Source organism: Onychomys torridus, chromosome 12 (assembly GCF_903995425.1).
Source record: "Onychomys torridus chromosome 12, mOncTor1.1, whole genome shotgun sequence".
Lineage (NCBI taxonomy): Eukaryota > Metazoa > Chordata > Mammalia > Rodentia > Cricetidae > Onychomys > Onychomys torridus.
In genome coordinates, this window is record NC_050454.1 from 67,470,577 (window position 1) to 67,497,132 (window position 26,556).

The window sequence follows — 26,556 nt, forward strand, 5'->3', positions numbered from 1 at the left end:
GTGTGAATGAGCCATGTACTTCCAGAGTACCTAGTGTGAGGGTGATGCAGTGTTTTGTGGGGTTGTTTGTCTTATGAAATGAACTCTGGAGTCATTCCTTATTGAGCAAAGAAAGCCACATCAGACAGCAGGAACTGTAGTTCAAAAACCAGCCACTAACCCCAGGCAGGGGTGGGATTTGAACTTCTCTTTGGCATCCATCCCAGCCAGTAGAATTAGCAGTGAGCTTGGGTCAGACCCAGGCAGCAGGCCCGAAGAAGATTTAATGGGCCTGTATTTTCTGTCTTCTTCACCCCTTTCCCGACCTCTACCCTGGGAGGGCATAATCAAAACATTAAAAGGAAAGAAAGTCTTTATTTCATTGTAAGGGACTTCCACCACCACTTGTAAAGTGTTTTCCCCATAAATGATGAGTACTTTCTGGGATTTGCCTTAAGTGGCAACAAACAAATCTCTTAAATTTTCACAAAGAGCTAATTTCCTAAAATTAAATGACACAACACTGGGAAACTTTAAATCCTTTCCTGGTGGAAGATTCCCCCCAAAGTGGGCTTCATCCCCCCCCCCCATTAGACCTAGCAAATCCTCTCTCCCCACCTCCTGTCTTCTCAAAATTAAATTACTGAATGGGAAATTCGAAAGCAATTGGATGCACCCTGCCGAAACTGTGGGAGCTGAGAAGTCCCTTAAGGACAGCAAGAAAGCAGTGGAACGCTTGTCTTTATTGTGGGAAATCCAGAGCAAGGAGAGCCCAGCACTAGACTGGGTCATGAGAGCCAGGGAGGAGACTGACAGCATGTCGTGATTCAAAACAAATGATGCTCAAACTTGAAAACAGGCATTTTTCAGATTATTTTTCAGATAGGTTAGGGACCCCCTACACACACACACACACACACACACACACACACACACACACACACACACACACAGGCACACTGGAAGGGTGACAGTTATGTCCCCTCCCCCATCTCGGAGTATTAATGTGGATCGATGATGTCATACCTGTGTACTGCGGGGTAAACAATGAAATGAACTTTGTTAGGAGTGAATCCTCCCGTTGAGCTCAGATGATGAGTGACCACAGGTTAAATTAATTTGCATTAGACACGGCCACCTCAACAGGTCGCAATTTGGAACGGCCTGTCTGCATCCTTTTTTTTTTTTTGTAACCCTCATTTTGGTTCACGAAGATGTTGGGGATCCTAGAGATATCGGGTAGGTGTCTCAGAACAGATGTAATTGTTTATGTGAGATCAGTTCTGAGCCCGCAGAACAAAAGCATCCAGGAGCGGCGAAGCTCGGGTCCGGATCACCCTGCAATCATCGACATCATCGCTATGGAAAACAGAGAGGGTGCAAACCCGCACAAGCAGCAAACGCCCTGGTTCCTACGCTGCCGCCACTACTATTAACAGTGGCGGCTGCTTCTTCAACCCAGTCATCTGGTCTGCGCGCGAGCCCTGACACACAGCCTGCTACGTTCCCATCCATCCATCCATCCATCCATCCATCCATCCATCCATCCATCCTTCCATCCTCCAGGGTCCCTACTGTGTGCCACGCTCTGGGCTGGGTACCCAACCCTCCTCCAGTCCAGAGCTCCTCTTTCTCTTTCCCCTGCCCCTGGTGGGTGCGGCTAGTGCGGAAATTCACTCCCTCAAGGTCCAGAAAGCTCAAGCCCAGACAGACCCAGCGCGATCGGCGCCGCCAGAGGCGGCAGGTCTTGGACAGCCCGGGAGCGCGCGTCTCCGCGGCCGCGCGGGGTCCCCCTGTCTGGCGCTCAGGTGGCTTCGCCGCCCACTCCGCCGCTCCCTTCCCCTCCCCTCTCCAGCAAGGGTCGAGTTCGGCTGTTGCGCGCGGGGAAAGGAAGGAGGGGCTAGGAGGGATTTGAAAGTGCTCGGGCTGCCGAGTGGAGCTCGCGTCTGTCCCCGCCGCCCGCGAGCGGATTGAATTTCTGCAAATTCAAACTGAATGAGGCTTTCTTCTGCTGCCTTCCAGAGGGCGCCTGCAGCCCGCCGCGCGCTCCTCTCCGGCGGGAGCGGCCCCGGGGCGCTCCGCTGACGACCCGGCGGGCCAGAGGGCGGCGGCGCCTGGCCTTGGGGGACCCCGCTACCCGACCTCGCTCCTCTCGGACCAGCAGCTGCTCGCTCCAGCACCCGAGCAGGGCCCCCGACGGGACGGCGGACGCGATCTGAGAGCGACCGATCCTCCGAGGACGAACTTCTCGGGGGCGGGTCCCCGGTCGCCCGGTCGCCAGCTATTGTCTGCGCGCCGCGCTCGCACGGAGGCGCGGGGGGCGTAAGCGCCGAGACCCGGGCCGGGCGGAGCCGGGTCCAGGGCGGCGGCGGGAGGAGCCGGGGCAGCCCGGGGAGCCGGAGGAGCGGCTGCGAGCGCGGGAGCCGAGCGGGCGCGATGCCGGCAGCGGCGGGGGACGGGCTCCTGGGCGAGCCGGCGGCGCCCGGGGGCGACGGGGGCGCGGAGGACGCAGCCAGGCCGGCGGCGGCCTGCGAGGGAAGTTTCCTGCCCGCCTGGGTGAGCGGCGTGTCCCGCGAGCGGCTCCGGGACTTCCAGCACCACAAACGTGTGGGCAACTACCTCATCGGTAGCAGGAAGCTGGGCGAGGGCTCCTTCGCCAAGGTGCGCGAGGGGCTGCACGTGCTGACCGGGGAGAAGGTGAGCCGGGGCGCGCGGGCCTGGCGGGAGGACCTGGGAGCACTGTCCCGCGAGCACTCCGCCTGCTTCTCCAACCTGGTGTAGCTAGACGCACTCTCAGGCTCTCGCAGTGGGCCCACCAGGCATCCACTGATGGGTGATGGCTGGGGGCGCGCGCGCGCGCGCGGCGGGGGGGAGGTCAGGTTCCTGGCGTGGGGGACCCGGACGGAGAGATGTACCCGCGAAACTACCCCGCACTGCCTTTCTGTTTTGTTTTGGAAGGGTGCCGCCTGGCGGACGCCAGAGAAGGGGACGGGGGACGGGCGTAGAGGTGGCATTGGGGACCGGGGGGGGGGGAGGGGGGTGTCCTGCTGTCTCTGACCATCCGGGCAGTGGAACTAGATCTAGACGTGTGTGTGTGTGTGTGTGTGTGTGTGTGTGTGTGTGTGTGTGTGTGTGAGCGAGCCTTGCGTCGTCTGGAATGTGAGGCGGGAGAACAGGGTAGCCGGGCTCTGAGATTGCTTAGAGTTTCATCCCTCCTGGGCTCTGGTGAGGACATGCAGGAGAGCTGAGGCCGGGGAAGCTGCCCTCTCCAGCGGCGTGGCGTGGGCTGGGGCAGCTGTTGAGTTGCAGTGAAGACCCTGCTTTTGGCAGGTGCAGAGCTACACAGCTAGGCCCCGGGACTTTAGAGATTTAGAGATAACCATTTTTGTTTGTTTGTTTTTTTGTTTTTAAATCTTTTCTAGGGGAGGGGAAAGGAAAGGAGCCCTCCCCCCCCACACCAGGAGTGCCACTGCTTCGACCTAATTAGAAGTTAGAGGGTGTGAACTGTTGCCAGGCCAGGTGCGGGCACATCTCAGGTGTAACTTAGATTTGTGAGAAGAAACCTAAGAGGCTGACTTACTTTTGAGGCTGGGTGGCCCCACACGGGGAATTGCTCCGGGCTGCCAAACTGGTATTCTCACATAGATGTAACTAACACTCCAACACTTCCCCCAGGCTGGGGGTTCATGCGGGATAAGGAGGAGAGCTCAGGGGGGTCCTAGCAGCAAATAGCCCAAGGGCAAACCCTTGTGTCTGCTGCTTTAGGTACCCCTGCCTAGCCTAAGAGTTTGTGAGAGTGATAAATTGTGAGAAGTCTGGTGACTAGGACCAAGGGGCTGCGCTTGCCTTGCGGAAGCCTCCTGGTACTTTGTTTCCCTTCTGGGTTCCGTTGTCCTGGAGACTCCTACATCTGAGCACTGGGCTCCATCATCCTTAGGAATTGTCCTTTTTTTCTGTAGCTGTCCCAAGTGAGGTGCCCCTGTACACTGGGTAAGCAGGGCCAGGCTGAGTCATTTTCAAAAGTGCCTCTTGCCTGGATTTCCAAGCAAAAAGCAGGAGTTCAGTATGAACTCACTTTAGTCCTTCTAAGAAGAGCAAACTCTTCAGACCTGGCTCTAGTTGTACTCACTCTGACGGGAGCAAGCAAAAGTTTATTTACTCTGGTGTGAGGTGCGCTGCCTGCCTGACACACGGAGGTCCATTCAGGGTGCTGGGTTCTCCTGTTTTCTGGTGGGGGGAGGTGAAGGAGTTTGTTCTCACACCTAACCCATAGGATTCAGCCTGGCCACACACATCACCTCACTGAAGAGGTGAGTCTTGGTGTTAGTCACACGGTGTTAAGTACCTCCTTTTCTCCTGTCCCATTGCTCACAATTCCTTAGAGGTTCTTGCCATGTTGGGCTGGACCTCAGCTCCTCAATGGTGCAGTTTTGCCCCATGGCCTGACACTTTTGGCCTTGGCTGAACTGCCTGGGAATGTATTCAACCCCCTGTGCTTCACTTTTGGTATCCTGTGCTGCTCATGCCCAATGAGGATCCCTTGGAATACAAGGAATTTCTGCCCAACTGGGGTCCAGATGAAGAGTCTTTCTTCCTGTCTTTATGATTGCTCAATTCATCTTTGCAATGAGGAGCTGCTCGGTGGATGTAAAATTATTTCCTTGAACCGATTGATCTGGTCTAGTTAGAGACTCTAGTCCTGGATGGAGAGGTGGAGGCCAGGGAGGGGTGATACTTCAAACCTTGGTCTCTCCTGCTGTGCTTTTCCCTAGCCAGCACCGTCCCTGTTCTGAGGACAACAGCATCAGGAGGAACCTGGGTTTTAGCTCCTTCAGTTGTGAACTTTAAAGAAACAGTGGTGTCAGACATAGCTTTTTATCTCCCTAACCCTACACCTTTAGTGCTGAACTAATAGATGTGGGCTTTAGCGGATCCTAGACATGAGAAAGAGAGGGGGTGGGGAGAGGGAGAGAGAGAAATATGAGTGAGTCCTCAGTCCTCCTTTGTTTTGGGTTTTGCCTTATTAAGCAAAGTTAACATTAAAGTGAAGGCAACCTCAAGCTATTTGCAAACTGTAGGCCAAGGGGCTTCACCCGGGGGAAGCAGATGGTGTGGAAGCCTGCTTCAGCATCCCCACCCTCCATTACACCTTTCTTGGGATGCGTGCTTCTAGTTAAAGCCTTTCACCTTTTCATTTTATTCTCTGGGGGTACAGATTGTCTTTTTAAAAATGCGGTGATGAATCCTGCGGGAGAATCATGTGTAGAGGAAAGCTTCAGAAGTAGCTCATCCTGAGAAATGGATGCGCAGACCAGGCGAGGAGAGAGACAAGGGCACATGATCTGGAGTTCCATCTGTTTCAGAGCATCTCTTATCAAAGCATGTGTTTTATTTTGGTTGATTTGTGGCCAGATCCAGACTCGTGCTTGTGGAAGGCTTTTGAAGCAGTGTGGGTGGTGGTGGTAGGGGGGAGGGGGAGTATGTGTTTTTGATAAGGTGCATATTTCCAAAACGCTTGGGATAAAATCCTCCAGGGTTTGCTGGGCATTCCTGGCTGAGACCAGATGACAAACTAATGCCTTTCCCCACACTTTCATTTTGGGCTCAGCGCTGTCTCATCAAGAGGCTCCTGTTGACCCCGCTTTCTGCAAGGCAGGGCAGTGTTTTTAGTGTTTCAAGGGCCTCTAAAGTTGTTTGGAAGTAATCAGAATCTGGATGGCCCCTTTATTGATGGACACGAAGGATGGCTTAGGCCTGAGACCTAATTTGGCTCTCGTTTAGGGAAGACGGTCTCCGCCCATAGAAATAAATACTCCCTTGATCATGTGGGATTCTTAGTTACTATGTTCACAGTCATGGCTGAAGTGATGCTTGGACCAGGAATCATCTGTTCGATTCTGAAAAGCATCGCTCATGGTGGCTTTGACCTAGAGCACGGCGTTGCTGGGCAGGAGTGTGGGCTAGCACTCTGAAGACTGGGGGAGGCTGTGCTTATGGCCTCACAGTGGTTCTCTGGAGGTAAGAGATGCAAGTGTTAGACCCACGAGAAGTTGCTGTCACATTTGAAAACGTGAACAGAACAAAGCTGAAGTAGCTTGGCAGTGAAAGGAGTCTGCTGGCAGGCCGGATGACCCATGCTTCCTCCCTGGTACTCCCCGGTAGAAGCAGAGAAACACCTGTCAAAGCTGTCCTCTGACCCCCCAGACTTCCACGGGTGCACTTTGGTGTGTGGCCCCTCCCCCCCAGGAAATGGGATGAAGTTAAAAATACTTAAGAACAAAGCAAAGAAGCTCGGTAGGTAGGGGAAAGAACAGGGATGACTCGGCCGGGTAGGCAAACTTAACTCTTCAGCAGGGCAAGAGGGCGGCCTTCTTCACCTTCACCTCACCTGTGATTAAGAGGCCAAGGGTACGCTGAACTATCTCAGATAACTCATTACAACCTTTGGTTTTTATTTAAAGAGCCCATTTACACTTTTCATTAGAGCTATTTTGGGGCCCCAAACAAGGACCGCCCGCTTAGTAAGTTACAAGTCATCACGCACAGAACACAACGGTACCAGATACCTGGAGTGAAGACGTTACTAAAATTACCCTTTACTATGCTTTGCGGAGCAGGAAATATGACTAATTTTAGAGGTGGCCTTTTGGCAGATCTGTTTTTAGCAAGTATTTCTGAAACAAACAGGTGCTAAATCCTGCATTTCTTTTCAAGTGCCAGAAATTTCAGGGGCTATGGCTCTGCAGTACAAGGCCTGCGTGGAGGACTGGGAAGTTCCTGCTAACCTCCAGCAGGGGCCTGCTGGCAAGAAGAGGAGATTTGCAGAGGCACCTGCCCTGTGAGTCTCCTGTGACGGCAGTGCCTGTAATTTCCTGGATTACAGGTGGTGCGGTTGTGGGCACGTTCTTTTGAACTTCCTGCCTTGCCTCATCTTTTTGAAGTACTTGGTGATGATGACGGAGATCGGCATGTAGGGCTTGTTTCTGAGTGCTCATTGATACAGGGCCAAAGGACTTCAAAGGGTGCCGGGAGCCAGCATCACCGTGCAGAATGGTGCCCACGAGGAGGAGCACAGCTTGCATTTTCTCTGCAGGTGTTGAGTCCAGACTGCACTTACTAATCTGACTCTGGTCTTTGGGCCCATCAATGTCTGCATGTTACTGGCTATTCCAGGGAGGTGGCAATTACCCAGAGCAGTGTTTTTCTTCCCAGCAGGGGTGGGGAGTGGCAGCCACATCCGTCTGAAGAGATGGGCAGGTTGGGTGGATGGCTTGGGCATGAAGTGCCCTGGAGTTTTTTTTGCCCCTTTCTGTCATTCATGTTAAGTGAGAGACTTTCCTTGCCCAATTGCAGTGGGCCTTACTTTATTGGTTTTGGTTTGTGTTGTTGAAACAGGGTCTCACAGGCTGGCTTCAAAACTTGCCATGTCATTGGGAAAAGCGACCTTGAGCTGTTTGGTCCATCTGCCCCCACTTCTAGAGTCCTGGGATTGTGGGTGTCTGCCATCATGCCCAGTTTATTCAGTGACGGGGAGTGTCTTAGTTACTGTTCCATTGCTGTGAAGAGACACCATGACCAAAGCAACTTGTAAAAGAAGGAAGGCATTTAACTGAAGGCTTGTTTACAGTTTCAGAGTCCATAACTGTCATGGTGGGGAGCATGGGAGCCAGAAGGCAGGCGTGGTGCTGGGCCAGTAGCTGAGAGCTTGCATCTGATCCATGAGCAGGAGGCAGAGAGGGAGACTGGGCTGGGCATGGACTTTTGTTTTGTTTTGTTTTTGGTTTTTCGAGACAGGGTTTCTCTGTGTAGCTTTGTGCCTTTCCTGGAAGTCACTCTGTAGCCCAGGCTGGCCTGGAACTCACAGAGATCCGCCTGGCTCTGCCTCCCAAGTGCTGGGATTAAAGGTGTGAGTCACTACCACCCTGCGGGCATGGACTTTTGAAACCTCAAAGCCCACCGCTATCGATATACTTCCTCCAAGAAGGCCACACCTCCTTATCCTTCCCAAACGGTTCTACCAGCTGGGAAGCAAACATTCAAATACATGACCCTATGCAGCCATTCTTGTTCAGAGTATCACGGTGATCAGCCTCAGGCCTTCATGCATGCTTAGGCCAGCATCTGCCCACTGAGGCACTTCTGTCTCACCCTTGCTCTGCCCGGGCTCTCTCACAGGAGTGCGGCTGCATGCTGCGGTTGTCAGCCACAGTTACACATGTCCTGAGGCATTCTTTTCAGGGGCTTCAACCCAGGTGAAGCTGGCTGGATTCTTGATGTTGACCAACAGTTTCAGGATAAGCAAGAAGTGGAGCTGACGGTTGTTTAGAGATTCTGGGCTGGAGAAGTGGTTCAGGGAGTGGGTACAGGCACTGGCCACCCAGACTGATGACCTGAGCCTGATCTCCAAGGGTCCACATTATGGAAGGGAACAGCCAGTTCTTGCCAGTTGTCCTTATGACTTCCACAGGCATGCCAGAGCACACGCCCCCACCCCTACCCCCCATTAAATAAATAGAATAATTTAAAATTGTAAAGAGATTTTAGGGCTGGGGAGATGGCTCAGGGTGGGAAGTACTAGCTGTGTAAGTGTGAGTACACACCAGAGTTCGGATCCCCGGAACCCACATAAGAGCCAGATGGGCATGGTAGTAGAATACTAAGGCGGGGGGGGGGGGGGGCAAGGGGGGGAGGCAGAGACAGAGAACCCACAGAGCAAGATGGTTAGCCAGACTAGCCGAAGAGATGAGCTTATTTGTAGTGAGAGACTGCCTCAGTAAGTCAAGTGGAGACACATGAAATAGGCAGGTTTCCACGTACATGTGTACCCACATACATGTGAATGCACACACACACACACACACATACACACACACACAAGAAGAATTGTTTTATTTTATTTTATATTTTTTGTGTTGGTTTTTTGAGACAGGGTTTCTCTGTGTAGCTTTGCGCCTTTCCTGGAACTCACTTTGTAGACCAGGCTGGCCTCGAACTCAGAGATCCACCTGGCTCTGCCTCCCCAGTGCTGGGATTAAAGGCATGCGCCACCACCGCCTGGCAAGATGGGGTTTCTTTATGAGATTTCTAGAACATGGCTGGTTTCCAGCCTGGGGTGGGGGGCTATATGAAGAAGGGCCATCTGGGCTTAGACTTGAAGTATGGTTCATTGTTATTTTAACATTCTTACTTAAAGTATCTCCACGCAAGGGATGTTATATCTCTATGCAGACAACCTTCACAGCAAATGCTAACTGTGTGGGGATCCTTGACTCTTAGCTCATAAGAGGGTTGGTTCAATCAGACTCCTGGGTGAGGCTTCTCTTCCCCCCAAGTTCCTCCATTTTCCCTTCTTGGTAAGTGTAGATAATCAGGGCCTGGATATCACACACATTGGATGATGCTGGCAACTTTGAAAGTCCTTGTCCCGAGTGCCAGCACGGTGGCTGATATTTGCTGATGGACTGAGTATCTTCTATGGATGTTCTCCTTCAGTGCTGGCAGTGACCCTGCACAGGTGAGCATCACCTTGCCGGCATTTTGACCTACATTGACTAAGCGGAGGGATCCCTTGACTATGCATGATGTTTTCACTCTGACTTTCTCTGTGAGTTTGCTCGGGTGGCTGTGAGAAATTACTGTAGATTAGGTGGCTTCAACAACAGTTATTTATTGTGTCACATTTCTGGAGATCAGAGTCCAGAAAGAAGGCCTGGGCAGAGCCCTGTACCCTCTGGAGGCCCTTTGCTTCTTCTGATGCTTGGTGCTCGTACCGTCCTCTGGATCCCGCGATTGTTGATGTGACCCACCAACCTCTGTCTCCCTTTACATGGGGCTGTTCCTTTGTTTGCCTCCAGCTGAACCACTTCCTTCTTCCGATAAAGGCTCCATCATTGCCTTTAGAATCCATTCTAATCTAGTTTTGTCTTCTTTTAACTTGATTACATCTACAAAGACCCTATTTGCAAATAAGACCACATTCACAGGCACTAGAGCAGTGGTTCTCAACTGGCGGGTCTCGACCCCTTTGGAGGTTGAACAACCCTTTCACGGGGGTCGCATATCAGTATCTTGCATCTTGGATATTTATTTTATGATTCAAAACTGTAGCAAAATTACAGTTATGAGGTACCAATGGAAATAGTTTTATGCTTGGGGATCACAAACAACGTGAGGAACTGTATTAAAGGCTCGCAGCATTAGGAAGGTTGAGAACCATTACGCTGGAGGTTAGGACTGAAAGCTGTGTGTGAGTGGAGCATAGTTCAATCTGCTACACCTTAGGTCGTTGTAGTGTATCATGAGTGATTTCCTGGCAAGCTGACCCTGAGGAAGACAGGAATGTGTTCCAAGGCCTGGGAAGGGAGAGAGAGAATTCTGGAGGTCAGGCTTGGTGGGGTTGGTTCCTTCTGAGAGCTGTGGGAAGTCTGAGACCTGTCCTGTTGGCTTGTAGACAGCTGTCTTCTCACTGTCTGTCCATGTTTTCATCTCCGTATCTCTGCTCTCCTTTCCCTTTTTGTGAAGGCAGTAGCCACAATCGGTCAATGTACCCTCTAATGACCCAACCTCAACTCCATTACATCTCTAAAGACCTTGTCTCCAAATAAGGACATACTCAGGGGTGTGGAGAGCTGTGAGTGTGGGAGGGGTGCAATGGAACTCTAATTGATGCATTCACATCATGCGTGATACATGCTTAGGAGTTCACCTCCCCACTAGACCATAAGCCCCACAAGGAGGAGACCATTGCCCTATTCCTGATGCCAGTAGTAACCTCTGGCACACACAGATGAATGCTTTGATCTTCCCAAGTATTGTATAGCACTTTTTCTTCTGGGTATAACAAGATGCCATCTTGGACTTTGCCTGGTAGCCATGGCAACTAGAGGAGAACAAGACAGTGCAAGCCAGGCCTGAGATAATGGCAACAGAACCTTTAACAGATACTCCCCAATAGATGCAGGGGAGGAGAGAGTTAGGAAACCTCCCCTGGGATTCCAGCTACTATTCCCCTTCCAACAGCTGCAAAGGATCCCAGGAGATTTGGAATGCATGGAAAAGAAAGGGTTAGTTAAAAGCAGGACTCCACGCTGTAGCTTCAATGAGGTCGCCATCAATGATGGAATGAGACTTTTCAGTGATGCAGCTGTTTTGCGGAGTTGCCCACATTCCCATAAGTGGCCCCTCACTCACGCTATGTAAGATAGCCCAATGACTCCTTGGTCTTGCCAAAATGGACTTGGGTGAAATTGCACTTTGGCCTGTCATTGGTGCCCATCTAGGGTGAATGGATGTCCCCTTCTGTCTCCCTAGGGACAGTTATCACAAACCAGGATACAGGGAGGAATTTCTGAGTGGTGATATGCATGTTGTCAGGCTGTGGGACCTCAGCAAGAACCGTCCTTTTCTCTGTTCCTGATGCTGCTGGGCATGTCTGGGGTTGGCTGGGTTGCTGAGCTGCCATCCTGAAGAAAAACCCTGGCCCAGCAATAGCTGTGTTTTCTATAGAGATTCGTTACAGTAGACAGCTAGTTATTAGAGTGACGGGATCAGACAGAAGACGCCTATTCTGCAGAGTCTGAGCACTGTTCCTGGACCCTCAGCTCTTCCCAGAGAATGTGAACCAATACTAAAGCAGATGAGAGAGGTTGCTATTTGCAAACATACATTTTTTTTTGGATGTCTCCCATGGAGATATACGTAGGCTTGGAGTCTGTCTCTTTGACTATAATTTTCTCCCTAAGTTTATTAGTCTCCTAACCTAGATTCTTGCCAAAACATTCTGTAATCCTGCAGGCTCTGCTCGCCTGTTTTCTGAGCTATTTGATGAGCTTTGGTCTCATTTTCTGTCTTCATCCTCTGCTTGAGTTCTTGTCTTACTACCTGTCTAGGGGCTCTTTGGTAACTTGTCAGGGGTATGTTTCTGCCTTTAATCTTTATTAATGGATGCGTGTGTGTTTGCTTACATGAGTTAATGCATACTATGAGTGTGCAGGAGCCTGTGAAAGCTAGAGAGGCCATCAGATCAGTGCTGGGAACCGAACCTTGGGCCTCTGCAGGAGCAATATGTGCTTTTAACTGCTGAGACATCTCTCCAGTTCCCTCTTTGAACTCTTTTTCCACGAGGTATGACCTCTGTTGGTGGTCACCTGCCCTTTGCTTTTAGACTAGGCAGGAAGCGTGAGTGTCCACTGAGCACAGAGGGCCACGGAAGAGGCTGTCTTCAAGCAATGACAAGACAGAGGTCAGAGTCCTGCAACTTGCTATGTGAAACAAAATAGGGTTTCATGCTGGAAAGAAACAAATAGGGATCAGGACAGTAAACATAAAAGGGTGAACACTGGTTCATACCAGCTGCAGGCCTCGTCTTGCATGTTGTGTTGGAGAAGACATTTTCTGCCATGAAGAAATTTGTGGTAGGTCCTAATGTCTTAATTTCCCCCTCCAGCTTTGACCACCATCCTAGGAATCTATTAAGTTTAGCATGTAAAGACACACATTTTGGGAAATGCATCAGAGAATGATAAAGCTGGACTCACCCAGGAAAACATTTCACAAGTGTTTGGGGTCTTGGCTGAGAGTTTCCAAAGGAAAGTATTGGTAAGGAGGCAGCTAACCAGCTCATGAGTCAGTGCAGAATGAAAGCTTGGAGCCCTGGGCAGAGCTGGGGTGCTTGTGGGTAGTCTAACCTTCCTGTGTGGTCCTGAGGAAGGAGAGACACGTCCCCACATCTGTAATATCCAGCTCTGTCTTTTACAGGTTCACTATGAGATTAAGAATATGCACACATACATACATCCAAAACACACACACCCACACACAAAGAAACAAGTATGCAGGGAGATATATACACTATTAAATATAAATTATATGATATTACACTGGACACAGATATGAACAAATACAACTTTTTGGCAGCACAGTCTCAGTGAAGGTGGGTGCAGAGACCGGACAGTTAGCAACTTTTGTAAGTGCCCTAGGAGAAGAGGAGGTATTCTGAAGAGAGATACCATGACTCTGCCTTCCCTTATCATTCTGTTGAAACTGTAGACCCCAAGGAATCCTGCGCTGTGGGGAGGGGAAGGCTGATGCCCAGACGCCGGCAGGAGGAGGAACTGTCTCCCAGAAAGAGCTTTCACACAGTTCTGATAACTTGGCAGAACATCTTTCAGGAGAGACTGGAGGTGAGCTAGTGATGGGTCAGGCTCAGTGATGATGGGTGGGGCCGCACTCCCCTAGGACTGCTTCGTTGTGTGTGCCTTTTGCCCTGTATTTAAGCCTAGACCTAGTACCAGCCCCCCAAGGATGGAGTCAGGGGGTATAACTGGACCTTTGTATGTGTTCCTTTTCCCAGTGTAGCCACTGAAAGATCTTGGATTTGAGTTCAAGGGGTTCAAGGAGGAAGGCTGTCTTTTTGGATAAGAGAAAAGTTATTAATGCCACTGACAGCAGATGGCAGGGGCCTAGAGTAGTGTCCAGGTCCACGTGGCAGATTTCTGTGGACAGCAGCTCAGTGCCACGTGGTTGATGAGTAGTCCAGAGTACAGGCCGCTGCCCCTTATTGGTGGGGAGGGAAGCCCTGTATTTTGAGGAAGGAATGTATGATCATGAGGTTTGTAGAGAAGTGTGGAGGAGGGTCCCATTTAGTTGATGTGTGTCCATCCCCAGGGCCAAGAGAATGGAGTCTGGTAGCCTGAGGCCTGTATGTCTACTCAGCTATGAGAGTGGGGGACACAGCCGCAAATTGGCATGACCTTAGCAGTGACTGGTCTGGGTCTAACATCTCCACCCTGTTTGTGTCTATAAAAGGAAAGGGTAAAGGAAGGAAGGGAAGAAGACAGAGAAGGGGCCAGGGGCCTTCTGGGGGATGGGTGGCATAGTCTATTTCTGGCAGCTTCCTGTAGAGTCTTGGAATATCTTGGAGACCTTCAGAGGCCAAGATCAGTGCTCATATACCAGGAGGGCCTTGTCTATGTAAATACTTATGGCATACTTCATGGTGGTCTGCATGAACTGGCTTAGCAGAGGGATTGTAGAGAGGGCCAATGGACATAAGAATAAAAACTATCATTAAAGGGATAATCACAGGTATGCCAGGATGTCCATGGAGAGTTTTGGAATCCATTTGAGTTGTATTTGTTGTGAAGTGTGGGCAGAAGACCAACAGAAGGGTAAATAAAGTCTGATCTTAGACTGCTGCTGGGCATGCACCAAAGTCAGGATAGACTTCTGTAGGGCTGGTGGAGCTCTCCTTAGAGTGGATGTCATTACCTTGTTTTGATTTGGTTGCAGAACTGTTCAGTCACATGATACGGCAATAGATCGCCCATGTTTGTTGTGGTGTGTTTTGTTTTAGGGCTAAGATAGCCCAAGATATGACCTTTGGCTTTGGGCCTGTAACATCCCAACTCTCCACACTCGTCAAAGCACTGGCGACATGGAGGCAGCTTGCTGAAGGTGTGCAAACACTGGTTGGTATAGCTTTTCCTTGGATCTGATGAAGATGAGGCTGAGTTCTCAGGAGAGAGAAATGGCTACCAAAGCCACTGAGGAAGAAACTCCTGGATCATGTTATTCTGTTAGCCTTCGTGATCCAGCCTTATCGTTTATTGTTAGTATTAGATCTAATCCTAACGAGATTAAAAAGCACAGTGAGTGTCAAAGGTCTCAGATCAGCGCCCAAATGTGGATGGGGAAAGACCAGTTAAATCTTTAGGTATTCCTAATTGTAGTCAACGACTTGGACTCTGCTACTACTTTTCCTAACAGTAAAAGATTTTGGGTCTTAGAGTTTGGATCTAAAAATATAGGAACTGTGTTGGCAAAATGGTGGGTCAAGGTGCTTGCTGCCAAACCTGACAACCTGAGTTCAATCTACATGACCCACATGAAGGAAAGTGGGAGTGTTTATATATATGGTGGGAGTCATATATATATATATATATAAAATCTATCTCCCAACAGACACACACACACACACACAAAATGGAATTTCTCTCCAGATATTTAAAATAAGTTTTTTTTTTTGTCTATTTCAAATTAGATTTCTTTGTATGAAATTACACTGTGTAATCATAAAATACTTTTACAAAGACACTGACACATCTGAATGCTTTTGAACATGAAAACTGGGTTGCAGTAGAGTGGAGTCTGGGTCCGTGAGCAGTTATATCAAAACATGGTTAAAGGAAGGCAATGCCATCCTTTTCTGTAGTCCGGTCGAAAATCAAGATTAGCATCATTTTATCACTGAAAAACTGTAAACATCTTTTAAGTGTAACAGGATTGAAGTAATGTTAGAATACAGTCCCTTCCCTCTAGGCTGGCGGAGCCTTCTTCCGGCAAATGAACTCCGTCTCCTTGTCTTCTCCTGGAAGGAGCTTACTGTGATGAAGTCATGATCTGTTAGTAGCTATCACTTATTTAACCACCCATCCAGACGACTGAAGGCCCGAGGCACGATGAGGATTTTGTCTACTGGCCAACTTTATAAATAGATTGAATTATTTGTCCAGAAGATTAAGTTTTATGATCACTGTAGTTTAACCAGAATGTCTCAAGTAGGCATAATTCTTCGTAACAGAATTTTTCCCACTGTTAGATGTGTCTATGCAATGAGAGACAGCTTTGCCCATTGAGAGTGCACGCCAGCAGGATTTGGAGAAATCTAATCACAGGCTTTACATGTCTCATTTAGTGAAGGAGAGAACACAATCATTATATTTCTAAGTCCATTTCTGTAAACATTCCTAAGAGGAGATATGTACTTCAGAAAATTTTATTTATTGCTGAAAACCGAGAATCAGGCATCAATTTAATCTCAGTGTAACAGAACTTTGGCCATAGGAATTATAATTAATTTGGAACTAATAAAACCATCTCTTTATAGATTTCCCAGATAAAAATCTTTTTTTTCCCCAAAGCCTTTCCTTTCTTTAAACTAATTCATCAGAAGTACTTTATATGTGCATGTCTTAATAAACCAGTGAGAACTCAGGAAGTGATAGTGCACTGCAGAAATACTTTGTAGCCTTTAATTCCAGCACTGGAATTAAAGTTCGAGGCCAGCCTGGGCTAGTTCCAGGAAAGGCACAAAGCTACACAGAGAAACCCTGTCTTTGGGAAAAAAAAAAAGAAATACATTATAGAAGATGAGTTTATATTTAAAATTAATTAATAGTATTGGTAAGTTCTGAGGTGTCCCTGTATGTCTTAGAAAACAGCAACCCTCTTTGCCCTGTGCATACCCACCCACTCATACATACGCACACATCTTAAAATCAGGAATACAGCACTCTATAACCTGGACAGTGGCCACAGGTCTTGGGTCTTTTTTTTTTTTTTTCTCTTAGAACACAGAATGGCTCACGAAGACTGGTTACATAAAGGCTGTAAACAGGTGCAGCATGCAGACAAAATGACAATACATGGAAACATGGTTACATCTATCTAGCCCATGAGAGAAGCTGAGCAAAGAACGAAGGCTCATGTCTGGGTCCGTCCAGCATTTGGGGGTTGTGCTGTAAAAGGGAGGAGTGGCTAGGAGCCAGTTTGGGCGGTTTGGAACTTTTTTTTCCTCTAGGAAGTGTTTGTTACTTGGTATTGAAAGCTTCCGGGCAGAGGAGGATGACCTGACTTTTTTATTTTCAGGTGTGTAGCTGGGGGGGGGGGGGGCAGGGGGGGGAGGAGCTGTGGCCAAAAGGATTTTGGTAGCCAAAGAAAAGCAATGTGGGGCCTTCTGATTGAGCCCAGACTATCAGGTTGCCTGGGAATCAGAACTGAACTCTGGTGTTGTTTGCAAGAACCAAGGCCGCCGAACTTACTGGGAACTGGGCTAGCATGCTCAACCCAGTTCAACAAAACAGATTTGTTGTGAGGACTACGTGTTTTGGCCAACAAGAGTCAAGACCCACAAGTAGCTTTGGCTGCCAGGGATCAAGCTGACTAGCTTTCTCCAGTCCCTTCCATCCCCACGCCCCACCCTCACCTCGCTTGTAACTCAAGAGTATTTGGTGTGGGCTCCAAGGCACGAGGGACCCCTTGGTGGGTTCTTGTTGAATTTGGAGTTAAATCTGGTTTTACTTTGAGTCAGTGGTGAGGGAGGGGTACACTCACCATTTGGAGGGGCTGAACAGTTGTAGATGGAGGTCTGGGGAATTTTCACTGGGAGAAACAGTGGCTGTTTCCTGTGGCATACTGCCCTGGAGATGGATACAGGCAGGGTGCCCATGTAGAGGGGGGACAGCCAAGAAAAGAGTTACCAGTGGGGGAGGGGGGAGGGTGAGAGTGGGGAGGAGTGGGGTGCAGAGACAAAAGGGAAGATTCTACCGAGAGGATCTCAGAGGGAAGGAGAGAGGCAGCCAGGAGCCCTCCCGGGTGTCAAGTGTGGGAGACACCTGGGCAGGAGAAGCTGGGTGCCACCATGCCGAGAAGTCATGTGATCAGGGGAGGAGATTGGGCTAGGAAGGACAGTAGCAGGAGGCAGAAGCCATGTTATCTCCTGAGGAAAGTTGCTCAGGGCCAGCTGGAGGCTCTTTTGAGCAGACTTGCAGTAACAGGCTTTGGAAAGCTGCACACCGTTGGCTGAGGGGAGGGCAGCTTTTAAGACAGAAAAAGTTCCAGGGGGAAGTCTGTGCCATTTGCCGCTGCGCTCTGTGAACTCACCTGGGTGTGTGTGAATTTTGGGATCCAAGTTACCGCTGTGAGGTCAGGCCAGTTAGAGGAACAAGAGGAGCTGGTGTCCTCATGTCCCTTGATTTCCTCCTGGATGTGTGAGCAGTGTTACAGCCATCATTATCCTGGCTGGCCTGGATACTCACAGTCACCCCCAGCCTCCCAAGGACTAGGATCAGAGTGCACCACCACACCTGGAGAAGTTTTAACATCAAATTGCAAAGCTCTGTCAGGACCTCCCCCTGTTACATGGGCACAGTAGGGTCTCCCGGGTGCCACCAGGGTGTCCAAATTCTTGTGTCCTGGGGACAAGAAGCTGGGTAGGGACACTCAGAGAGTGGGAGAAACAGAAACAGTTTATTCACGCAGCATTTGTGAGGATGTGGGCAAGAGCAGAGAGCAAAAGTTAAGAGCTCTGTGGTGCCTCTTCCAGTGCACTGGGAACCGCCATCGGTCATTCGGAAAGCATGGCCTTTTCTGTACATACTCAGTTACGTGTCTCTGTGGCATGCAGGGGTGGTGGTGGGGAGCTTCTTGTCTGGTTCCTTTTATATGTACTCTCTTCTTAACTTTCTCGCCACACCCCTAGAATAGTGATTATTTTACTAAAACTTGGCCTACTTGATCTTGTGGACCGTCTGGAGCTAGCACAGCTTTCTGAAGCATGGTGGGGCCTCCCTTCTTCGAGAAGGGACTTCAAGGCCTAAGGAATGAGGAAATGCCCCCAAAGTGAAACGTTGAGGGAAGGCTGGCTGCAGTGTGTGTGTGTGTGTGTGTGTGTGTGTGTGTGTGTGTGTGTGTCTGTCTGTCTGTCTGTCTGTCTGTCTGTCTTGGGGTGGCATGGGTAGATGTTTTTTTTTGTTGTTGTTGTTGTTGTTGTTTTTTTTTTTTTTGTACCAGAGCTGAGGACCGAACCCAGGGCCTTGCGGTTGCTAGGCAAGCGCTCTACCACTGAGCTAAATCCCCAACCTGTAGATGTGTTATTATGAGAGCATTCATCAGAGCCCCATGCCAGTGAAATCACATGGCTAAAGATCCGTGTCGTCACATACGTAAACTGGCTTTCAGCTGGAATCACCCTGCTCCCGTGCAGAAGTGGGCTTTTCTAAGTGCACCCTCTATTCCAGGTTAAAATTTAATTACAGAAGCCAGTCTCTGACTCAGTTCTCAGTTGAACATTTACATTTAATAACACTAATAAAGAAGGCTTGTTTTGAAAACGCGGCTGCAGGTTTGTGAAGTGTTGCTCCTATAGGATGACGTTTTATTCTATTAAAAGGAACATTTGCGAGGACTAGTTGCAATTTCAAGGCCTATTTGAAGGAATAAAACTCAGATTTCCCTCTGGAGGGCAAGTGTGATGTGGCTATTGTGTTCCCGCCCAATTCACGACTTTCTTTCCAGCTCAGAAAGGAGTTGTCTTGTTCTCTCCCACTTCCACCCCTTCTCCCCTCTCTCCCCTTTCTTCCTTCCTTTCTGATCATAGAGTCATCAACGCAGCTGATGAAGAACCCCAGAGCATGCGGAATAAAAACAGGCGCAGCTGATGAAGAACCCCAGAACATGCGGAATAAAAACAGGCTATTTTTTTTTTCCCAATGAACAGATGAAGCGCAGCGGCTTCCTGCCTTCCAAGGGGTCATTACTCAACAGCATATTGATTTACACGTGGGTCTGTGTGCATGTGTGTGAGGCGCGTGTTCGTGTGTGTGTGTGTGTGTGTGTGTGTGTGTGTGTGTGTATAAATTACCGAATGTTAACTCTTTTTCTTACGTTCAGCTATACACATGGTACTAGGGGATCATACATGCTAATTTACACACTCTACCAGAGTAGTAACCCTCACTAAAATACTGTAAAAATAACATTTGAAAAGCATTATCACAAACTCTTTCCGTATTTTAAAATTCAGTTGCAGGAGTGCTTTATGATTTCTGAGGTCTTTAGCACTTTCAGGTAGGTCTTGGGCCAGTGGCTACCTGTGTCTTTTTGCATGGCCTCTTAACATAACTCTTCATCAGGTCTTTCTCTTGCTGTGCACTTTAAATCACCCAATCTGTTCCCCTTTCATTTTAGATTAACATTACCCCCTCCCCCCATTTAATTAAACATACCCCCCTTTCTTGTTGAAAATAAATACAAATTTAAGTAAAAATCACTTTGAGTCATATGGTCCAGAAAAAAAAAATCAGTGTGAACGTTTCGTTCACATGTGCTACTTATACATAATAGTTATATGTAGTTACATGTATCGCACACACATAATAGTTATGTATAGTTACATGTAGCACACATATGCAATAGTTATGCGTAGTTGCATGTAGTACATGAATGTATTATTGCTGACCTTTCTCTCCCCTTTGATTACATATGTTACAGCATTGATATCCACTGTTCATTTTGTAACTACCCCTTATTTTACTGAAAATACAGAGAACTTTTTCCCACATCGTTAAATAGTCTTTGAAAATGTGATATTTTGAGCTTATTTCATTATGTTATCATAATATTGATTGCTTCAAGACTCCCCCTGTATAAACACGGCTGCTGTGACTGTCCTTGTGTCTGTATTGCTGAGCCTTTCCTTAGGAACAAGGCTTTGAAGAGTTTTCACATGTTATCTATCAAATTGCAAATTCAGAAGGCTCCTGCTGCAAGACAACACTGTATGAAATTGGCTTTTAAAATATGCATCTTGATTTACTGTTAGTGATTTTCACCATGCTTCGCCTACTTATCTTATTGGCTTTTATGAGCTCTTTACATATTAAGGATGCTCGCTTTATCTTTGTTGTGTTGCAGATTTTCTGTTTACTCATTCACTTTCTGATTCATTTCATGATCCATTTTTTTTGGCAGAGGCATATTGAGGTTTTGTTCTGTCAAGTCAACCAATTTATAGCATTTTTTCTTCAGTGTCCCCTCATTTTCGAGCTTGTAATGCAGGGAGGATCTGTTGTTGGCTTTGTTTCGTGCATTGTCAGTGACTAGTGCGAGTTTCTTGTTGCTTTGTGCGGGAGTCCTTGTGCTGGGTAGGGAGAGGCTTGACTGCTTCATGGTGAAAGCCTGCAGGCTTTGGGGGCTCACTGCTCCTGCCCCCATCTTTCTGCTTTTCAGCAGTTGTGTGGTCTTGGACAAGGTATTGAAACCTCTTAAACTTCAGTGTCCCCATCTGTAGCATAGCGAAATGTATCTCATGAATATTCAGTGACAATCATGCACATATGTATATGTAAATGGTGAGTGAGTGTGTGTGTGTGTGTGTGTGTGTGTGTGTGTGAGAGAGAGAGAGAGAGAGAGAGAGAGAGAGAGAGAGAGAAGCATTTAATTAGCTTCAAGTGTATTCATCATTGTGTTGGAGAACGCACGGCAGTCGGTTATGCTTTTCCTTTAGACTCTCAAACCTGTTTTTAAACTTAAAGGTATGTAGAGGTATGTAGAGGTCAGACTCCTTGAGCCAGCAAGGCTTAGACCGCCCACTCAGTTTATCTGGATGATGGAGTTTCCCTCTGAGGATGGAGTTGAGGGGGTGGGGAGGATCGTGGGACACCTCTGCAGCAGTCACCTCCCCAGGGCAGGAATGCTTCTGGACGTGCGCAGACACACACGTCTGCATTCCTCAGCTTCACACCCTTCGTATCTGCCTGTGCCATGAGCCTCCTGCCTCTGCCTGGGGAAGGGGCTTCTCTGTCTTCTAGCTTTTACTTCTTGCTCTTTTTTTTTGTCTATTTTTATTATTATTATATTTGTGTTTTAATTTTACACATCAGCCATGGGTTCCCCTGTCCTCCCCCGTCCGGCACCCATCCCCATCTTCCCCCCAACCCCTCCCCTCCATTCCCATCTCCTCCAGGGCCAAGACTCCCCTGGGGATTCATTTAAACCTGGTGGATTCAGTACAGGCAGGTGCAGTCCCCTCCTTCCAGGCTGAGCAAAGTGTCCCTGTATAAGCCCAAGGTTCCAAACAGCCAGCTCATGCACTAAGGACAGGTCCTTGTCCCACAGCCTGGGTGCCTCCCAAACAGTTCAAGCTATTCAATTATCTCACTTATCCAGAGGGCCTGATCTAGCTGGGAGCTCCACAGCCTGTGGTTCATAATTCATGTGCTTCCATTCCTTTGGCTATTTGTCCCTGTGCTTTTTCCAATCTTGATCTCAACAATTCACGCTCTTACAGTCCCTCTTCTTTCTCGACAATTGGACACCTGGAGCTCCACCTGGGGCCTGGCTGAGGATCTCTGCATCCAGAGTTCCAGCACAACTATTAGGGTGTTTGGCCATCTGATCACCAGACTAGGTCAGATCAGGCTTTCTCTCGACCATTGCCAGCAGTCTACAGAGGATGTATCATTGTGGATTTCTGGGGACCTCTCCAGCACTCTGCATATTCCTGTTCTCATGTGGTCTTCATTTATCATGATCTGTTATTCCTTGTTCTCCCTTTCTGTTCTTGATCCAGCTGGGATCTCCTGCTCCCCTAAGCTTTCTTTCCCTCAAACCTTGCCCTTCATTACTCCCACTGTTGTCCAGGTTGTTCATGTAGATCTCATCCATTTCTCTGTCATTGGGCGATCCCTGTGTCTTTCCTAGGGACCTGTTTTTTAGGTAGCCTCCCTGGAGTTGTGTAGCAGTCTAGTCATCTTTGTTTTACATCTAGTATCCTCCTATGAGTGAGTACATACCATGTTTGTCCTTCTGAGTCTGGGTTACCTCACTCAGGATGATTTTTTCTAGATCCATCCTTTTGCCTGCAAACCTCATGATGTCATTGTTTTTCTCTGCTGAGTAGTACTCCATTGTGTATATGGATCAAAGACCTCAACATAAATCCAGTTACTCTGAACCTGATAGAAGAGAAAGTAGGAAGTACTCTTGAATGCATTGGCACTGGAAATCACTTTCTAAATATAACACCTGTAGCACAGACACTGAGAGAAACAATTAATCAATGGGACCTGTTGAAACTGAGAAGCTTTTGTAGAGCAAAGGACATGGTCAACAAGACAAAGCGACAGCCTACAGAATGGGAAAAGGTCTTCACCAACCCCACATCTGACAGAGGGCTGTTATCCAGAATATATAAAGAACTCAAGAAATTAGACATCAAAATGCCCAACAGTCCAATTAAGAAATGGGCTATAGAACTAAACAGAGAATTCTCAACAGAGGAAGTTCAAATGGCTGAAAGACATTTAAGGAATTGCTCAACATCCCTAATTATCTGGGAAATGCAAATCAAAATGATTCTGAGATACCACCTTACACCTGTCAGAGTGGCTAAGATCAAAAACACAGAAGACAGCTTATGCTGGAGAGGATGTGGAGCAAGGGGAACTCTCCACCACTGCTGGTGGGAATGCAAGCTTGTAGAGCCACTTTGGAAATCAGTATGGCACTTCCCTAGAAAATTGGGAATCAATCTCCCTCAAAACCCAGCTGTGGCACTCTTGGGCACATACCCAAGGAATGCTCAATCATACCACAAGGGCATTTGCTCAGCTATGTTCATATCAGCATTGTTTGTAATAGCCAGAACCTGGAAACAACCTAGATGCCCTTCAACTGAAGAATGGATAAAGAAAATATGGTACATATACTTCTTGCTCTTTTTAGACCGTGTGTGTGTGTGTGTGTGTGTGTGTGTATGTGTGTGTGTGTGTATGTGTTTCCTTACCTTTCTAGAATTCATGAGATCATGCTAGGAATGATCACTGGACCCTTACTGGCCTCACCTCTTTGTCACTGTTGTGGCCCCTGAGATGTCTTTGCAAAATGAGATCAGTAATGAATCTGTAGGCACTTCTCCACTGGTTCCCATGGGGAGGTTGGGAAAGCTTCCCTGGAACTGGTTTTGGTTCAGGCAGCTGAACATTTTCAGTGTGTGCTGCCATTAGCTGACCTGTGGTTAGCAACCCCTGGAGTCTTTGAGGCCTCCGTTGACAACATGGGGCTGGGTAGGAGTTCCTGGAGTTCTGTTTCCAATCTCACAGTGCCCGCATCCTCCCCTCCCGCAAGGCTGTTTTGTTCCTGTACCTCTTGGGCTGCATGTGGCTGCCAGTTGTCCCAGGATGGAGACGGAATATTGATTGTTTCCTGTTGCCTGCAGGACAGGAATGCTTCTCGAATTAAAGCTAATTTTGGAGTTTGAAGTATCAAATGTCAAATTTGAAAGAGAACATGTCTAAGACTTCTTTGTTGCGGACGGGAAGGTCATCCAAGGCCTAGGGGTAGGGGGAGGAAGAAAGAAATGGGAGAGAGAAAGGAGCTGACTCCTTCCCCCGGTACCAAATGACTCCCCCACACTCCTGGAAAAGTCACCATTTTTCTAAAGTCTGCTGTAGTATTTCCCTAACGAAAAGTCATTTACGACAAAGGTAGCTCGAAATCTTTCCCTTCTTTGTTCTTTAATGGAAAGTCATTTGGTAGGTAGACTGCAAAGTCCGAATGCTGAGCACTGGGGAAATGTCCCAGTTGTAATTAGCTGAAAACAAGACAGTGATAAACACTTGACTATGGAGGGGAACCCCCTTTCTGCTTTTGTATTTGTGAGTGAGCATGTGTGTCTGTGTGTGGGTTTGTACACATGAGTGCATGTGCCTACAGAGGCCAGAGAAAGGTATTGTGTCCCCTGGGGCTGAAGTTACAGGTGGATGTGAGCGCTCCAGCATGGGCGCTAAGAACCGAACTCTGGTCCTCTGCAAGAGCAGCAAGTGTCCTACCTGCTGGGCCATCTCTCTAGCCCCTCTTCTTTCTTTTCTTTTAAATTATTTTATTTTATGTGCCTTAGTGTTTTGCCTGCATGTATGTGTCTGTGTGAGGGTGTCAGATCTTGGAGTTACAGACAGTTGTGAGCTGCCATGTGGGTGCTGGGAATTGAACCAGGGTCCTCTAAAAGAGCAGCCAGTGCTCTTAACCACTGAGCCATCTCTCCAACGACCGTGCCCCCTTTTTCTTTTTCTTTTTTTTAATTCAAACATCTATTGGTTCCTTCTTTGTGAAAAGTTTCTGCTAATCATCTGTGTGGGCTTTTATACAAATTAGAGACAGCTCAATTAGAAATGGAGTGATAGACAATATCTTACAAGTCCAGCAAATTGCAAGTAAAAGCCGGCCGGCAGCAGTCCTGGCCCCTCTATGCTTTGGCAAAGTCTGTTTTGTGGAGGGGGAAGAGTCTGGAAGGGACTGTTCAGTGTGTGTTGTTTACTGTCCACAGACCCCTCCCCCACCCCATCGTTCGGAACAGGTAGAGTCTAAAGGAAATTGCCCTGGGCCTCAAGACCCCCCGGAGTCGTCACTCCACTGGATACTGGAGGAGCTGAGGGCTCAGATTTGTAGTGTGGCAAGAAAGAGCCCCAGAAAATGTTCAAGCAAGGTGAGAGAGACACCAGTCTGCACGGTCGTCGAAGGAACATCTGGAAGTGCCGGTTGCTCAGCCCCTCTCACTCCTCCTCACCGTTTGTCCCCTGCATGAGTGAACAGTGCGACAGTGTAATAAGAGGATGTGACAGTGGCATCCAAGTGGGAAGACTGGAGAAACCAGGGCCTCTGAACTGGGACTCTTTTTCTTTTTTTTTTCCAGGGGGAAAGGAATTCGGTGGTTTTGGGTTTCTCCGTGTGTAACCTGAGAGGCTCATCCATCTCTTCCTGACAGAACGGTTGAGCATTGGGAGAGCAACTTCTGATTTATCACACACAGCTGGGTGGGCCGAGGCTCACTGGTGCCTCACCGTGCCCAGGAGCAAGCCCAGTTGCTGGGCAAGGCCTCGCTGCCTTCCCCAAAAGGCTTGTGAGCTGGGGCTTTGTGTGCAGCAGTGGCTGCTGGGAGCTGTCACTCTGAGCACGTGTAGGGAAGCTCAGATGAAGGAGGGGTCACCTGGCCCCTATCCAGCCTTGCCTTTGTCAAGGCTGAGTTGCCCCCCCCCCCCCAATTCCTTTATTAAAGGAATGTGTGTGTGTTCGTCTTTAAGAAGGAAGGGGGAACTGAAATTGTACCTATTGGCCCTGATCCAATACAATGTTATTTCCTCCCCAAAGGAAGCTCGGACAGAGATGTGTGCACATGGAAAAGACATGGGATGAAGATGGCCATCTACAGGGCCGGGGGAGGACTCACCAGAACGCCACTCTGCCCATGTCTTGGACTTCTGGCCTTTATAACTGGGAGACAATATGTTTCTGCAGTATAAGCTGTCCGGCTTGCGGAGCTTTGGGATGGTAGTGGTGGCAGACACGGCATGCCAAGGTTGCTGCATATAGTCGTGGTGGAAACTGGTTAGCAAGAGCTTCTCCAACCAGACCCTCCAACCTCTTCTGGCTTCTCGAAGGAGCCTTGGCTCTCACATCCGTGGTTGGCTTCACTGAACTCTTTGCTTTATAGTGAAGGCATCACATCCAAATACCACCGTGGCTGGGCCTAGACACAGCCTCCCTGCAGAGTAAGGGATGGAGCTTGCTGACTGGACCCTGGTTTGCTCCTGTAGTAGAGAGCTGGAGGCTGGCTGCTTGAGTCGGGGGAGGGGAGGCATTCCTTTCTGACAACCCTTGGTGAACCTGAAAGGCTGTTCAGTGTGGCTTCTAAAGTGTTACCATTAAAACTGTGGTTCTTGCTAATAGCATTTCACGCGGAGTCCTTTTCAGAGGCTGTGGTGACAAAGCCCCAGGGACCTGGTGTCTTAAGCCCCAGATGTCGACTCACAGGTGTCATGGGCAGCCAGTGCCCTCTGAGGAAGACTCTATTAAGACTTCTCTCTCAGCTCTGGCAGTCTCAGGTGATCCCGGGTCTTTACTGGCCTGTCACACTGTCTCCCCTCTCTGTTTCTCTCCTGCCTAGACTATTATGACATTGCACTGGATGAGGGTCCAGCCTTGTGGCCTCATCTTAACTTGAACACCTGCAAAGATCCTACA

The 26,556-nt window shown here is 48.5% G+C and overlaps 1 protein-coding gene across 1 annotated transcript in view; it reads left to right on the forward strand.

Moving 5' to 3' along the window:
- Positions 1-2,067: 2,067 nt before the first annotated feature.
- Positions 2,068-26,556, forward strand: part of Hunk (hormonally up-regulated Neu-associated kinase) — a 114,659-nt gene continuing 90,170 nt past the window's right edge. The window contains exon 1 of the mRNA XM_036203815.1: positions 2,068-2,676. Coding sequence (XP_036059708.1) covers positions 2,416-2,676 — 261 coding nt within the window. The 5' untranslated portion in view covers positions 2,068-2,415. The remainder of the gene's footprint in view (positions 2,677-26,556) is intronic.